Here is a 15,982-nt window from a genome sequence, read left to right on the forward strand (position 1 = left end):
TCCAGGTACAGAGGTGAGGCTTCAAGTGCTTGTATTAGATTCTCACGTCTATTGAAATGCCCTAACTCATGTCTCCAGGTACAGAGATGGGGATTCATGTAATCATGTCTCTTGAAATACCCTAGATCATGTCTCCAGGTACAGAGGTGAAGCTTCACGTGGCTATATTATAGTTTCATGTCTCTTGAAATGCCCTAGCTCATGTCACCAGGTACAGAGGTGAAGCTTTACAGTTTCTCGAGGGGTATGAAAAATTAATCTTAGGTGTGATATATAGGCCCCCATACCTTGATAGGGAGTGCAGTAAGCTGTTATGGGACGAAATTCATAAGGCGTCTAGATGTGAAAATGTGTTAATTTGGAATTTTAACTTTAGACAAATTTATTGGAACAATTTAAGAGGAAATCTTGAGTCTAGTGACTTTCTTGATACGGTTCAGGATTGCTTTTTAGAACAGGTTGTGACAGAATCAACTAGAGGAAACAATCTGCTTGACTTGGTTCTTGCCAACAAAGATTCACTAATTAATAATCTTGAAGTTAATAATGAGCTTGGGGAAAGTGATCATAAATCACTTAGTTTCAATATATCATGGAATTACCCAGATAACTGCAATCAAGTCTCTATCCCAGACTTCCGCTTGGCTGATTTCATGGGACTGAAAAATTACCTGGGTGGGCTAAACTGGGATGACCTGACTGTGGGTCAGGTAGCTGGTGTTGATTGCCAATATGACGTATTTCAGAACATAGTTCTAGCTGCCCAGACAACTTTTGTTCCGAGTAGGGAAAATAGATTTAACAAAAATGATCCCAAATGGATGAACAATAGATTAAAACATCTCATAGGTCAAAAGAGAGGCATATATAGGCGTATCAAAAGAGGGGATGGGCAGTTAAGAAATCAATATATTCAATTAAAGAGAGAAATAAAAAAAGGAATAAGAAAAGCAAAAATGGATTATGAGGCTAAGGTCGCATGGGATTCAAAGACTAACCCAAAAGTGTTCTTTCAGGTGTAAGGAAGTAAGATTAGGGACAAGATAGGCCCACTTAAGAGTAACTCAGGTCAGATCACTGACAGTGATAATGATATGTTTGAAATTTTCAATTCTTACTTCCTCTCAGTCTTTACTCAGGAAGATACTAGCGAAATTACAGAAATAATAGATTATGTAGAACAGGACGATAAACTATGCACGATTGTGGTAACTACTGACATGGTCCTCGGACAAATAGAGAAACTAAAACCTAACAAATCCCCAGGCCCTGATGAACTGTTTGCAAGGGTGTTAAAGGAATGTAAAGAGAAACTTAGCATACCTTTCGTTAATCTTTTTAACATATCACTACAAACTGGCATAGTGCCTGATAAGTGGAAAATGGCAAATGTAATACCTATTTACAAGGCAGGTGACAGGTCCTTAGCTTCGAAGTATAGACCAATAAGCCTTACCTCCATAGTGGGAAAATTTATGGAATCAATAATTGCCGAGGCAATTCGTAGTCATCTTGATAGGCATAAATTGATAAATGAATCTCAACACGGTTTTACAAAGGGGCGTTCCTGTCTTACGAATTTACTAACTTTTTTCTCTAAGGTGTTTGAGGAGGTAGATCATGGTAATGAATATGATATTGTGTATATGGACTTCAGTAAGGCTTCCAATAGAGTTCCACATCAGAGGCTATTGAGGAAACTTAAGGCACACGAAATAGGAAGAGAATTTTTTTCCTGGGTAGAGGCGTGGTTGACAAATAGGCAGCAAAGAGTTTGCAAAATGGGGAGAAATCAGAATAGGGGCACGTCACAAGCGGTGTTCCACAGGGGTCAGTGTTGGGCCCCTTGTTGTTCGCATTTTACATAAACGATATAGATGAGGGAATAAATAGCGACATAAGCAAATTTGCTGATTCACCAAAATAGACCGTCCAATTCATTCTATTGAAGACATTAGTGCACTCCAGGATGATTTGAATAGACTGATGCAATGGTCGGAGAAGTGGCAGATGCAGTTTAATATAGACAAATGCAAAGTTCTAAATGTTGGACAAGACAATAACCATGCCACTTATAAACTGAACAGTGTAGATCTTAATACTATTGATTGCGAAAAGGATTTAGGAGTTCTGGTTAGCAGTAACCTAAAACCAAGACAACAGTGCATTAGTGTTCGCAATAAAGCTAACAGATTTCTTGGCTTCAAATCTAGAAGTATAAATAATAGAAGTCCTCAGGTTGTTCTTCAACTCTATATATCCTTGGTTAGGCCTCATTTACACAATGCTGCTCAGTTCTGGTCACCGTATTACAGAATGGATATAAATGCTCTGGAAAACGTACAGAGGAGGATGACAAAGATGATCCCATGTATCAGAAACCTTCCCTATGAGGATAGACTGAGGCCCTGAATCTGCACTCTCTAGAAAAACGTAGAATTAGGTGGGATATGATCGAGGTGTATAAATGGAAAACAGGAATAAATAAAGGGGATGTAAATAACGTTCTGAAAATTTCCAGCCAAGACAGGACTCGCAGCAATGGTTTTAAGTTGGAAAAATTTAGATTCAGGAAGGATATAGGAAAGCACTGGTTTGGTAATAGAGTTGTGGATGAGTGGAACTCCCGAGTACCGTTATAGAAGCTAAGACCTTGTGTAGTTTTAAAAATAGGTTGGATAAGTACATGAGTGGGTGTGAGTTGGACCTGACTAGCTTGTGCTGCTGGGTCTGGTGCCATGCTCCTTCCTTAAGTGGAAGTGACCTGACTAGGTGGTCATTATTCTAAGCCGGGGGGCGGCATGGACCTGCTTCGCATGGGTCAGTAGGCCTGTTGCAGTGTTCCTTCTTTCTTATGTTTTTATGTTCTTATGCTCATGTGGCTATATTTTGCTTTCATGTCTCTTGAAATGCCTTAGCTCATGTCTCTAGGTACAGAGATGGGGATTCATGTACTCATGTCTCTTGAAATACCCTAGATCATGTCTCAAGCTAGAGAGGTGAAGCTTCATGTGGCTATATTATACTTTCATGTCTCTTGAAGTGTCCTGGCTCATGTCTCGTGTGGATATCAATGTCTGCTGTATAAATATATCTTTCAACATTGAATGCCGTTGCTCGAGTCATGGTATCTAACACTTCTCCCACTGATTTGTACTTTGTAGCCATATTTTCCCCCAAATTCATGATTTTAGTATTTTGTTATAACTATTACTCCATTATTATTATTATTATTAGTAGTAGTAGTAGTGGTAATAGTAGTAGTAGTAGTAGTAGTGGTAGTAGTAGTAGTAGTAGTAGTGGTAATAGTAGTAGTAGTAGTAGTAGTGGTAATAGTAGTAGTAGTGGTAATAGTAGTAGTAGTAGTGGTAATAGTAGTAGTAGTGGTAATAGTAGTAGTAGTAGTAATAGTAGTAGTAGTAGTGGTAATAGTAGTAGTAGTAGTAGTAGTGGTAATAGTAGTAGTAGTAGTAGTAGTGGTAATAGTAGTAGTAGTAGTGGTAATAGTAGTAGTAGTGGTGGTGGTAATAGTAGTAGTAGCAGTAGTAGTAGTGGTAATAGTAGTAGTGGTGGTGGTAATAGTAGTAGTAGCAGTAGTAGTAGTAGTAGTAGTAGTAGTAGTGGTGGTGGTAATAGTAGTAGTAGTAGTAGTAGTAGTAGTAGTAGTGGTGGTGGTGGTAATAGTAGTAGTAGTAGTAGTAGTAGTAGTGGTGGTGGTAACAGTAGTAGTAGTAGTAGTAGTAGTGGTGGTAATAGTAGTAGTAGTAGTAGTAGTAGTAGTAGTGGTAATAGTAGTAGTAGTAGTATTAGTATTAGTATTTTATTATTACTATAATAATAATAATAATAATAATTATTATTATTATTATTATTATTATTATTATTATTATTATTATTATTATTATTATTATTATGTTTCCACAGCACCTGAAGGCTGCCTACAGTACTACACAGCAACTGCTGGCACAATCAGAAGTTTTAACTTCCCTCTGACCAACATTCCCGTCACTGGTGAGTGATACTTCAAGTGTAGATGTACGGTAAGTCATAAGGTAGGCAACACTGCCAGTTTAATCAAAGTTGGGCAGAGAAATGATATAACATCAGCTACTTTCTAATTAATGTGATATCAGATGTTGTAAACAAGTGGAGTAGATGGTATTTTGTTTTCTAAGTTGATTGTAGTACGGAAAGTTTGAGAGAATGTAGTTATGTTAACAAAGAGTATCTGGCAATGACTTTAAATTGAGTGGATTTCGTGACTAGGGTATGATGAGGTACACAGGTGCTGAGTCCACGACAGTAAGAACCATGACAGTTGATGGATATGATGAGGTACACAGGTGCTGAGTCCACGACAGTAAGAACCATGACAGTTGATGGATATGATGAGGTACACAGGTGTTGAGTCCACGACAGTAAGAACCATGACAGTTGATGGATATGATGAGGTACACAGGTGTTGAGTCCACGACAGTAAGAACCATGACAGTTGATGGATATGATGAGGTACACAGGTGCTGAGTCCACGACAGCAAGAACCATGACAGTTGATGGATATGATGAGGTACACAGGTGCTGAGTCCACGACAGTAAGAACCATGACAGTTGATGGATATGATGAGGTACACAGGTGCCGAGTCCACGACAGTAAGAACCATGACAGTTGATAGATATGATGAGGTACACAGGTGCTGAGTCCACGACAGTAAGAACCATGACAGTTGATGGATATGATGAGGTACACAGGTGCTGAGTCCACGACAGCAAGAACCATGACAGTTGATGGATATGATGAGGTACACAGGTGCGGAGTTCACGACAGTAAGAACCATGACAGTTGATGGATATGATGAGGTACACAGGTGCGGAGTTCACGACAGTAAGAAAATGACAGTTGACGAATAAGACACATGTGCAACACCTGGGTATCTTGATTATGAAGACGTTTCACTAACCAGTGGCTTTATCAGTTTTTGTGTATGTTTGTGAATGAATCAGAGGAGGACCTAAATCTCCTCTGAGCAGTGAGAGCTCATCATGCGAGTGGTTTTTCTATTGATTCTACTGATTGTCCCTAATTCCTCCCTAGTAACCCGCCTCAGTTTTCAGATCATTCATATTAGTGTAAACCTTTGCTTTATCGCCCCTATCCTCCCTGAACATAAATGCATTTCTGGCAGTTCATCGGCAAATCATTTCAGCCACTATGGTCTTGTTTGCCACAGAAGAGATAGACCATACAAGGCATAAAGAGAATAACAATAACAGAGAACCACTTCAACAGCCAGATACTAAGCAATATTAAATCCATCCTCTTATGGAACTAACTCTATCCACAGTCTCATGGCTGTCGTCCATCAAGAGATAAATCCAAGATATGGGTGTTAATCTCTATTTGAATTAAACCTGATTACCAGTCATTTTCCAAGTGCTGTATATTTAGCGTTTCCCTATAAATATAATAATTAAGAGACTTATTTAACAGGATATTATACTCACATGTATACACCATACGGCGTAACGTATTTTCTGGCATATAAGGCGCACAAGAATCATAACGGTAAATCAGTAATCATATTTAAGGGTTAATTACCCTCTTACTTTATGCTAAAGCATAACATAAAGCTTACCCTTGACCCTGACTTTGAGCATATAAGGCACAGGGTGATTCTCCAAGCCTTTGTTGTGGGAAAAAGGTGCGTCTTATATGCCGGAAAATACGGTATATCTCTTATCCAGCATCTGTTATTCCACTCCAGTTATCCTTGCTGTAATAAAATGGTTGTTGATATTGTTGCAGCAACGAGACAGTTGGCTAACCAGGACTACGGTGTGTGCATCAAAAGAGCTGATAGCTACTGTGGCATCACATACAAACGAAACACAGACTTGGGCAACTATGGCTTCACCGTCAGTGGCCAAGTGTTAGCTGTAGACCCCGTCCTCATCGGTAAGAATCTCACACAGACACGAAGTAACGAAACACAGACTTGGGCAACTATGGCTTCACCGTCAGTGGCCAAGTGTTAGCTGTAGACCCCGCCCTCATCGGTAAGAATCTCACACAGACACGAAGTAACGAAACACAGACTTGGGCAACTATGGCTTCACCGTCAGTGGCCAAGTGTTAGCTGTAGACCCCGCCCTCATCGGTAAGAATCTCACACAGACACGAAGTAACGAAACACAGACTTGGGCAACTATGGCTTCACCGTCAGTGGCCAAGTGTTAGCTGTAGACCCCGCCCTCATCGGTAAGAATCTCACACAGACACGAAGTAACGAAACACAGACTTGGGCAACTATGGCTTCACCGTCAGTGGCCAAGTGTTAGCTGTAGACCCCGCCCTCATCGGTAAGAATCTCACACAGACACGAAGTAACGAAACACAGACTTGGGCAACTATGGCTTCACCGTCAGTGGCCAAGTGTTAGCTGTAGACCCCGCCCTCATCGGTAAGAATCTCACACAGACACGAAGTAACGAAACACAGACTTGGGCAACTATGGCTTCACCGTCAGTGGCCAAGTGTTAGCTGTAGATCCCGTCCTCATCGGTAAGAATCTCACACAGACACGAAGTAGAAGAACAAGCGTTAGAATCAAGAGGTGATCAGGTCAATGCCAGCGCCAGGGGCAGGTGGAGTGAAAAAGAAAACGAAAACTGAGAAGTTCATGACGATATTGGGAGTGTGACAGACAGGGGAGGATCTACTTCGATACTAATGAAACTTAGGCTTCAGGGCCCCTAATCTCGGAGGGTTCTCAAAAGCTATGTTACTCCACATTGCTTAAAAAAATTGAGTCTACTGTATGAGAAGGGGTTCTAAAAATATCAATGTAGTGTAATCCAGTACAAAATAATTGTTAAAATAAAAATTAAAAGCTTATTAGCTTGTTAAAGTATGGTGTAGGCCTAGCCTTTGCTGGCTGTGAGGGGGCCCCATAACAGTTCAAACTTCAGGGCCTCAAAAATGTAGGTCCGACACTGGTGACAGGAGACAAAATTAGCAACACTAAAATTAGTAACATTAAATACTTGGTAATAACCTAGCAACCACAACAATAGCGACATGACAGCTATCACCAACCTGCTGTCAGACGTCACATCATTATAAAAGACTTTAATGTTCTGATCTCAATGGAATCTGGCATCTATCAGTAGGAAAAGTCCACCACATACAGAGTGGGGAAGCAGCAAAATGAGAAAAACTCTCTTTCCAGAGACTTGTCCAATTCACCTTCATGTTAATGCTGGTTTATCTATAAGGTTGATTGGGAGCAGCAAATGACACCCAGTTTGTCAGTGTAGAGCTGCATTTATGATAATCCAAGGAGTTCAGGTAGGAATCCTGCTAAAGATAGTGTATAATTTAATAAACAAACACAGTGAAATATATTTTTTTACATTAGGTTCAGAATAATTTTTGCGAAATTATTGCATACACAAATTTTAGCTTGCCCTATTCGGCAAGAAGTGTGTTGCTATTTAAGCCAAAATCACAAGTTTTATTTACTCAGGACTATATCTTTAAGATCATTTAACCTACTAACCAACCTTTTAGCAGATGCGTCATCAAATTGAACTAGCTACTGCTTGTAGATTTTGACTAAATAAAGATTGCACACAGGTACCTTCGACGCAGGCAGCCTGGACAGCCAATGCCCCAAAGACTACGTGATCATCCCTGGAGGCAGGTACACTAAGTACGAGCCTGACCCGGCACTTTACCCGGCAGACAGATACTGTGGTCTTGGCTTCCCATACTCCGTCACCAGTAAGTATATACCCATATATAGGACAGAGAAGCTTCTGACAACGTTTGGTTAAACTCCATTTACTAGTCACACTAGCACACGGAGGTTAGGTTGTAAGGTTCGTCAAGAAACAGGACAAGTGTTTCCTGATGCGGGTCATAGTCATATTATGGCCCACAGCTGCCGCTTTTGGTCATCTGACCGAGGCCTTCCACTGGCTTACTATTCCACCCCTTTTATAAATTATTGTTATGATTATAACTACTGAGTTCATTCCACAGGAAGGATAGGGAGCCAATATATACATAATATATATATATTTTTTTTCAACAAGTCGGCCGTCTCCCACCGAGGCAGGGTGACCCAAAAAAGAAAGAAAATCCCCAAAAAGAAAATACTTTCATCATCATTCAACACTTTCACCACACTCACACATTATCACTGCTTTTGCAGAGGTGCTCAGAATACAACAGTTTAGAAGCATAAACATATAAAGATACACAACATATCCCTCCAAACTGCCAATATCCCAAACCCCTCCTTTAAAGTGCAGTCATTGTACTTCCCATTTCCAGGACTCAAGTCCGACTATATGAAAATAACCGGTTTCCCTGAATCCCTTCACTAAATATTACCCTGCTCACACTCCAACAGATCGTCAGGTCCCAAGTACCATTCGTCTCCATTCACTCCTATCTAACACGCTCACGCACGCTTGCTGGAAGTCCAAGCCCCTCGCCCACAAAACCTCCTTTATCCCCTCTCTCCAACCCTTTCGAGGACGTCCCCTACCCCGCCTTCCTTCCCCTATAGATTTATATGCTTTCCATGTCATTCTACTTTGATCCATTCTCTCTAAATGATCAAACCATCTCAACAACCCCTCTTCTGCCCTCTGACTGATGCTTTTATTAACTCCACACCTTTTCCTAATTTCCACACTCCGAATTTTCTGCATAATATTTACACCACACATTGCCCTTAGACAGGACATCTCAACTGCCTCCAACCGTCTCCTCGCTGCTGCATTTACCACCCAAGCTTCACATCCATATAAGAGTGTTGGTACTACTATACTTTCATACATTCCCTTCTTTGCCTCCATAGATAATGTTTTTTAACTCCACATATACCTCAATGCACCACTCACCTTTTTTCCCTCATCAATTCTATGATTAACCTCATCCTTCATAAATCCATCCACCTGACACGTCAACTCCCAAGTATCTGAAAACATTCACTTCTTCCATACTACTCCTCCCCAATTTGATATCCAATTTTTCTTTATCTAAATCATTTGATACCCTCATCACCTTACTCTTTTTTATGTTCACTTTCAACTTTCTACCTTTACACACATTCCCAAACTCATCCGCTAACCTTTGCAATTTTTCTTTAGAATCTCCCATAAGCACAGTATCATCAGCAAAAAGTAACTGTGTCAATTCCCATTTTGAATTTGATTCCCCAAAATTTAATCCCACCCCTCTCCCGAACACCCTAGCATTAACTTCCTTTACAGCCCCATCTATAAATATATTAAACAACCATGGTGACATTACACATCCCTGTCTTAGACCTACTTTTACCGGGAAGTAGTCTACCTCTCTTCTACACACCCTAACCTGAGCCTCACTATCCTCATAAAAACTCTCTACAGCATTTAATAACTTACCACCTATTCCATATACTTGCAACATCTGCCACATTGCTCCTCTATCCACTCTATCATATGCCTTTTCTAAATCCATAAATGCAATAAAAACTTCCCTACATTTATCTAAATACTGTTCACATATATGTTTCAATGTAAACACTTGATCTACACATCCCCTACCCACTCTGAAACCTCCTTGCTCATCCGCAATCCTACATTCTGTCTTACCTCTAATTCTTTCAATTATAACCCTACCGTACACTTTTCCTGGTATACTCAGCAACCTTATTCCTCTATAATTTTTACAGTCTCTTTCGTCCCCTTTTCCTTTATATAAAGGGACTATACATGCTCTCCGCCAATCCCTAGGTACCTTCCCCTCTTTCATATATTTATTAAACAAAAATACCAACCACTCCAACACTATATCCCCCCCTGCTTTTAACATTTCTGTCATGATCCCATCAGTTCCAGCTGCTTTACCCCCTTTCATTCTACGTAATGCCTCACGTACCTCCACCACACTTACATTCTGCTCTTCTTCACTCCTAAAAGATGGTATACCTCCCTGACCAGTGCATGAAATTACTGCCTCTCTTTCTTCCTTTCTTCCATTTAAAAGTTCCTCAAAATATTCTTGCCATCTACCTAATACCTCCATCTCCCCATCTACTAACTCCCCTACTCTGTTTTTAACTGACAAATCCATACTTTCCCTAGGCTTTCTTAACTTGTTTAACTCACTCCAAAATTTTTTCTTATTTTCATTAAAATTTCTTGACAGTGTCTCTCCCACTCTATCGTCTTCTCTCCTTTTGCACTCTCTCACCACTCTCTTTACCTTTCTTTTACTCTCCATATACTCTGCTCTTCTTATAACACTTCTGCTTTGTAAAAACCTCTCGTAAGCTACCTTTTTCTCTTTTATCACACCCTTTACTTCATCATTCCACCAATCACTCCTCTTTCCTCCTGCCTCCACCCTCCTATAACCACAAACTTCTGCCCCACATTCTAATACTGCATTTTTAAAACTATTCCAACCCTCTTCAACCCCCCCACTACTCATCTTTGCACTAGCCCACCTTTCTGCCAATAGTCCCTTATATCTCACCCGAACTTCCTCCTCCCTTAGTTTATACACTTTCACCTCCCTCTTACTTGTTGTTGCCACCTTTCTCTTTTCCCATCTACCTCTTACTCTAACTGTAGCTACAACTAAATAATGATCCGATATATCACTTAAGAAATCGTAATGACACGATTGCAAATAAACCATACCCCCGGCCGGGATTGAACCCGCGGTCATAGAGTCTCAAAACTCCAGCCCGTCGCGTTAGCCACTAGACCAGCTAGCCACAATAAGATTCATCCAACTAGGTATATACCTAGTTGGATGAATCTTATTGTATCTAGCTGGTCTAGTGGCTAACGCGACGGGCTGGAGTTTTGAGACTCTATGACAGCGGGTTCAATCCCGGCCGGGGGTATGGTTGATCCGATATATCAGTTGCCCCTCTATAAACATGTACATCCTGGAACCAACCCATCAACCTTTTATCCACCAATACATAATCTAATAAACTACTTTCATTACGTGCTACATCATATAAATATATATATATATATATATATATATATATATATATATATATATATATATATATATATATATATATATATATATATGTATAGTATACATATATGTTTGTGCATGCATGTGTAGTGTGACCTAAGTGTAGAAGTAGCAAGACGTACCTGAAATCTTTCATGTTTATGACGCAGAAAAAAGACATCAGCAGGTTGTGAAGATTGGCTATGTTTTCATTAGATGATACACAGACAAAAGTACCGTCTATAAAGGATGCCACAGTACTGCGGGCTGTGCTTCTATGTCAAATTATGAAAACTAGAACAAGGGCCAGTACTGCAGTCTCTAACTTAACTTTTGTTTACATCTCTACCATCATGTAAATCAATTACAAGTTTCCGTCTTACACTCATTTGGCAGGACGGTAGTACCGTCCTGGGCGGTTGCTGTCTGTATCTATATATATACAGGAGATGGGGGCAGGGACGGGACTAACAGACGAAGAAAACCGTGGAAAAGTAGTGGTACAGGTAACGCTGATAGTGGAAGTAGTAGTAGCAGTAGCTGTAGTAAATAGGGGAAGTAGTGATTGTCGTATGCTTCTCTCTCCTACGTACGTGTTATGTATGTATTGTTCCAGTCACGGTTATTATTATTAAAGATTAGCCGGTATTCTCCCGGCTCGGGCCTTTTCCAAGTGGTGGCCCGGCCTTGGCTCCCTCTTTAGGGAGTGTCTGAGACCTAAGTCTCCCATGGGAGGAGGCACAAGTACCTCCTCATCTTTGGGACCAACTGTCCCCAGGCCTAGCCACAAGCTAGGCCTCTTTGGTCTGCCATCCCCGCCCCAAGGGGGCAAATGGGAATGACAGTCTTATGAGCTAAAGGCTCGGGCTCAGGCACCTACCCTACCCTAGAAGGATTAGGCATGGTGTCGATCCTCCAGTCACGGTATTGTGCCTTTTTTGTTCTTAGTAAATAATTTAGTCATTTCCTCGCCATGTCATCTCACTCACCATGCTATCAACTCTTTTGATAAACAAAACACGTGTTCAGCAGTTAGGTATCTGTAAAGTAAAAGGACACAAGTGCAACTAATGTGATATTTTATTGTGGCAACGTTTCGCTCTCCAGGAGCTTTGTCAAACTGTTACAAACAGTACATGGACACAGAGGGTATATATAGGCTCAGAGTGAGGTGCTATACTAGTGGTAGTAGTAGTAGTAGTAATACAATATGGTAGAACAATTAGCTTACACATGAATAAAATGATATAGAAGTTAGATATCTATATTTCGAAGCGTTTTGCCTACACAGCAGGCTTCTTCAGTCGACTACAAAGGCAGCAGGGGAAGCAGAGAAGTAGTTTTGAGGTGGTCAGTCCCTCAGCCTGGAGAAGAGCTCTGCTCCATAATCTGGAACAATGTGAAGCTGAAGCATCCTCACCCTGCTATCGTTTCCATTCCCCGTGTGGGTCGAAGTCAGGGCATTTCCACTTCTGAATTTACTCCCTTAGGACAAAAGATGATCCTTTTTTCTGAGTGATGTTGAGAAGCTGAGATATCACTTTCTATAATGTGGCATTTATTTTTTGTAGTGACGGGTAAGCCAATGGATGGAGTGATTAAATAGACAAAAGCTCCAATTAGCTGGTCATCCCAATGCTAAGTCCAGTATTAGGAGATACATATTTCTCGTCGCAAACAACACTCTTCCACCTCTACCATTCACCTGAGAGCCGAACCCTTTACCTGCGAGCGGAACCTCTAAACTCTAAACTGAGACTTAAACTGTAGGTTGAGCCCCTAACCTGTAGGCTAGTTTAGCAAGTCGAACCTATATATTTCACGCAGAATCCCCCACCTATGTGCCGAATGTCTCAGCTATACTACTGAAAAGTGAATATTTGACTTAGCTGCAAGTTTAACCACTTACCTGTATTCCAGAAAGCTTTACTCAATGTATATTAACCAGAAAGTGTGTCCCCTACACCTCTACATACGTAAGTATAACCCCAGCCTAGTGAGCTTGTTAGCTGAACATATCGTTTGTACAGTTGTAAGCCAACGTATCGATATTCTAAAGCTCTACACGTGACTTTATAAAAGTCTGCACAAACAGAAGAATGACTTTAAAATGTTCTAAATATATAAAAATATGACTTTAAAAAGCTCTACTCGTAAACATGATAAAGCTCTACATAGAAATATATGATCAAAAGAGCTCTATTACTCAACACAATGTACTTCGTAAATCTAACTTGCATATCCGCCTGCGTGGAACCTATTTCTCACCAGTTAAGAATACTTTAATCTCTTAAACAGGAACTAAAATAATCTCTCAGTGTATATACACTGTGATATACCTCTCGGTGTATATATGTATATATGTGTTTATTCGTTTGCAGCCACTTCTCAGCCATTCGTGATGTACGTGCGGACAGATGGTGATGAGCTTCCTGATGATGCCAATGTAGGATTTAGCCTCGATTATCGTCAGATAAAAAGCTGCGTGTGATCTGTGAACAACCAGCGGCAGCAGCTGTAACAACAACAGCAGCTGTGATAATCAGCAGTTGCTGTAATAACTACAGCAGCTGTGACAACCAGCAGTTGCTGTAACAACTACAGCAGCTGTGACAACCAGCAGTTGCTGTAACAACTACAGCAGCTGTGATAACCAGCAGTTGCTGTAACAACTACAGCAGCTGTGACAACCAGCAGTTGCTGTAACAACTACAGCAGCTGTGACAACCAGCAGTTGTGACAACCAGCAGTTGTGACAACCAGCAGTTGCTGTAACAACCAACCGCAGCAGCTGTAACAACTACAGCAGTTGTGACAACCAGCAACACCTGTAACAACCAGCAGCTGCTCTAACAACCAGCAACACCTGAAACAACCAGAAACACCTGTAGCAACCAGCAACACCTGAAACAACCAGAAACACCTGTAACAGCCAGCAGCTGCTGTAACAAGCACAGCAGCTGCAACAAGCAGTTACCAACACTAAAGTCTGTGATCTTCCTCGTGGTAGACGCCAGGGTCTAACAATCTACCATCGGGTAGATGGCAGGGTGTAGTGATCTACCACCTTGGTAGGTGATAACCAGGGGCTCTTGATCCAAGGAATTGCAGCTGCTTTCCTCTCCCTTGGCTCAAACTGTATTTATATTTTGTAGGATAAATTCTGTAACCTCAATAAATTTATTTTGTAACTGTGAATGCCTCAGTATCCCAATAAAGGGGCGTTTGATCCAAGGAATTGGATCGAACCTGAATGCTTATTTCCTCAGGCGGTGTATATCCCCTACAGGTTTAAAGCTCCCTATGATCATAATAATAATGATTACTACAACAATAATAATAATAATAATAATAATAATTTTGAGGGGAGTGTAATTCTGTGTATCTCTCAGCATATGTACTCTGAGGTGTGTGTACCTCGGTATATGTACACTGAGAGGTGTGTACCTCTCAGTATATGTACTCTGAGGTGTGTGTACCTCGGTATATGTACACTGAGAGGTGTGTACCTCTCAGTATATGTATTCTGAGGTGTGTGTACCTCGGTATATGTACACTGAGAGGTGTGTACTTCTCAGTATATGTACACTGAGGTGTGTGCACCTAGGTATATGTACACTGAGAGATGTGTACCTCTCAGTACATGTACACTGAGAGATGTGTATCTCTCAGTACATGCACACTGACAGATGTGTGTCTTTCAGTATGTACACTGAGAGGTGTGTGCCTCTCAGTACATGTACACTGACAGATGTGTATCTTTCAGTATGTACACTGAGAGATGTGTATCTCTCAGTAAATGTACACTGACAGATGTGTGTCTTTCATTGTATATACACTGAGATGTGTGCATCAGTATATGTATACTGAGAGGTGTGCCTTTTAAATATATAAGAACATAAGAATTTAGCAACACTGCAGCAGGCCTACTGGCCCATACAAAACAGGTTCTTCTCTTAACCAACCATTTCCACCTACCCACTTGTCCATCCTTTCCCCAAAGCCACACAAGAATTCCCTTATATACATCAATTCCAGGCTGAGGGACTGATTACCTCAAACTCCTCCTCTCCTTACCGCTCTCTGCATTCTATTGGACTGATAAAGCCAATGTGTAGCGAAACGTTTCCTTAATAAAGGTAACCATATGTTGAAATTAAGACACGTGTGCAACATCTGGGTATCTTTATTGTAGACGTTTCGCCATCCAGTGGCTTTATCAATATAAATTCCAGGACATAACTTGAAGACAGTAGGACTATATACAGAAGATGAGGTAATGAGTCCCTCGACCTAGGAGTAGCTGCGAAGAGCACCGTAGTCGTGGAGATTCTGAAGCAGAAGCAAGACGCCTGACGCTTATATACTAACGTCAGGTGGAAAGGGACGGGTAGCAGACGAAGGCATTGTCACTGGTAGGCGGGATTCCCCAGTGGAAGTAGGTCCTTCCCAAAGAGATGGGTTAGTTGTAGTAGTAGTTGTCGTAGTCGTGAAGGTTATGTACATGTCCTCAGAATCAAGATTCCTTGATGTTGCAGTGTCTGACAAGTTGTGCAAGAATGGTATACAATACCGACAAGATGAAATCAAGACACATGTGCAACATCTGGGTATCTTTAATGTAGACGTTTCGCCATCCAGATGATTACCTCATCTTCTGTACATAGTTCTACTATCTTCAAGTTATGTCCTAGAATTGGTATTGATAAAGCCACTGGATGGCGAAACGTCTACATTAAAGATACCCAGATGTTGCACATGTGTCTTAATTTCATCTTGTCGGTATTGTATACCATTCTTGTACTACATAACGATATGTTGCATAAGTGTCTCAATCTTCAAGTTATGTATAGTTCAGGACATTTATTAAAGGAAACGTTTCGCCACGAGTGATGTCTTCAGTCCTAAAGCACTGAAGAAAATACCGACAAAATGGAAATATGAATACCT

At 40.8% G+C, this 15,982-nt stretch overlaps 1 protein-coding gene across 3 annotated transcripts in view; it reads left to right on the plus strand.

Moving 5' to 3' along the window:
- Positions 1–14,224, plus strand: part of LOC128704914 (uncharacterized) — a 34,182-nt gene extending 19,958 nt beyond the window's left edge. For all 3 annotated transcript variants that reach the window (XM_070104362.1, XM_070104361.1, XM_070104363.1), the window contains exons 5-9: positions 1–13; positions 3,925–4,011; positions 5,804–5,953; positions 7,634–7,780; positions 13,414–14,224. The exon at positions 1–13 is cut by the window's left edge and continues 113 nt beyond it. In XM_070104362.1, coding sequence (XP_069960463.1) covers positions 1–13; positions 3,925–4,011; positions 5,804–5,953; positions 7,634–7,780; positions 13,414–13,523 — 507 coding nt within the window. In that variant the 3' untranslated portion in view covers positions 13,524–14,224. The remainder of the gene's footprint in view (positions 14–3,924; positions 4,012–5,803; positions 5,954–7,633; positions 7,781–13,413) is intronic.
- The last annotated feature ends 1,758 nt before the right edge of the window (positions 14,225–15,982 follow it).

The sequence above is a fragment of the Cherax quadricarinatus genome, chromosome 91 (assembly GCF_038502225.1).
Source record: "Cherax quadricarinatus isolate ZL_2023a chromosome 91, ASM3850222v1, whole genome shotgun sequence".
Classification (NCBI taxonomy): Eukaryota; Metazoa; Arthropoda; class Malacostraca; order Decapoda; family Parastacidae; genus Cherax; species Cherax quadricarinatus.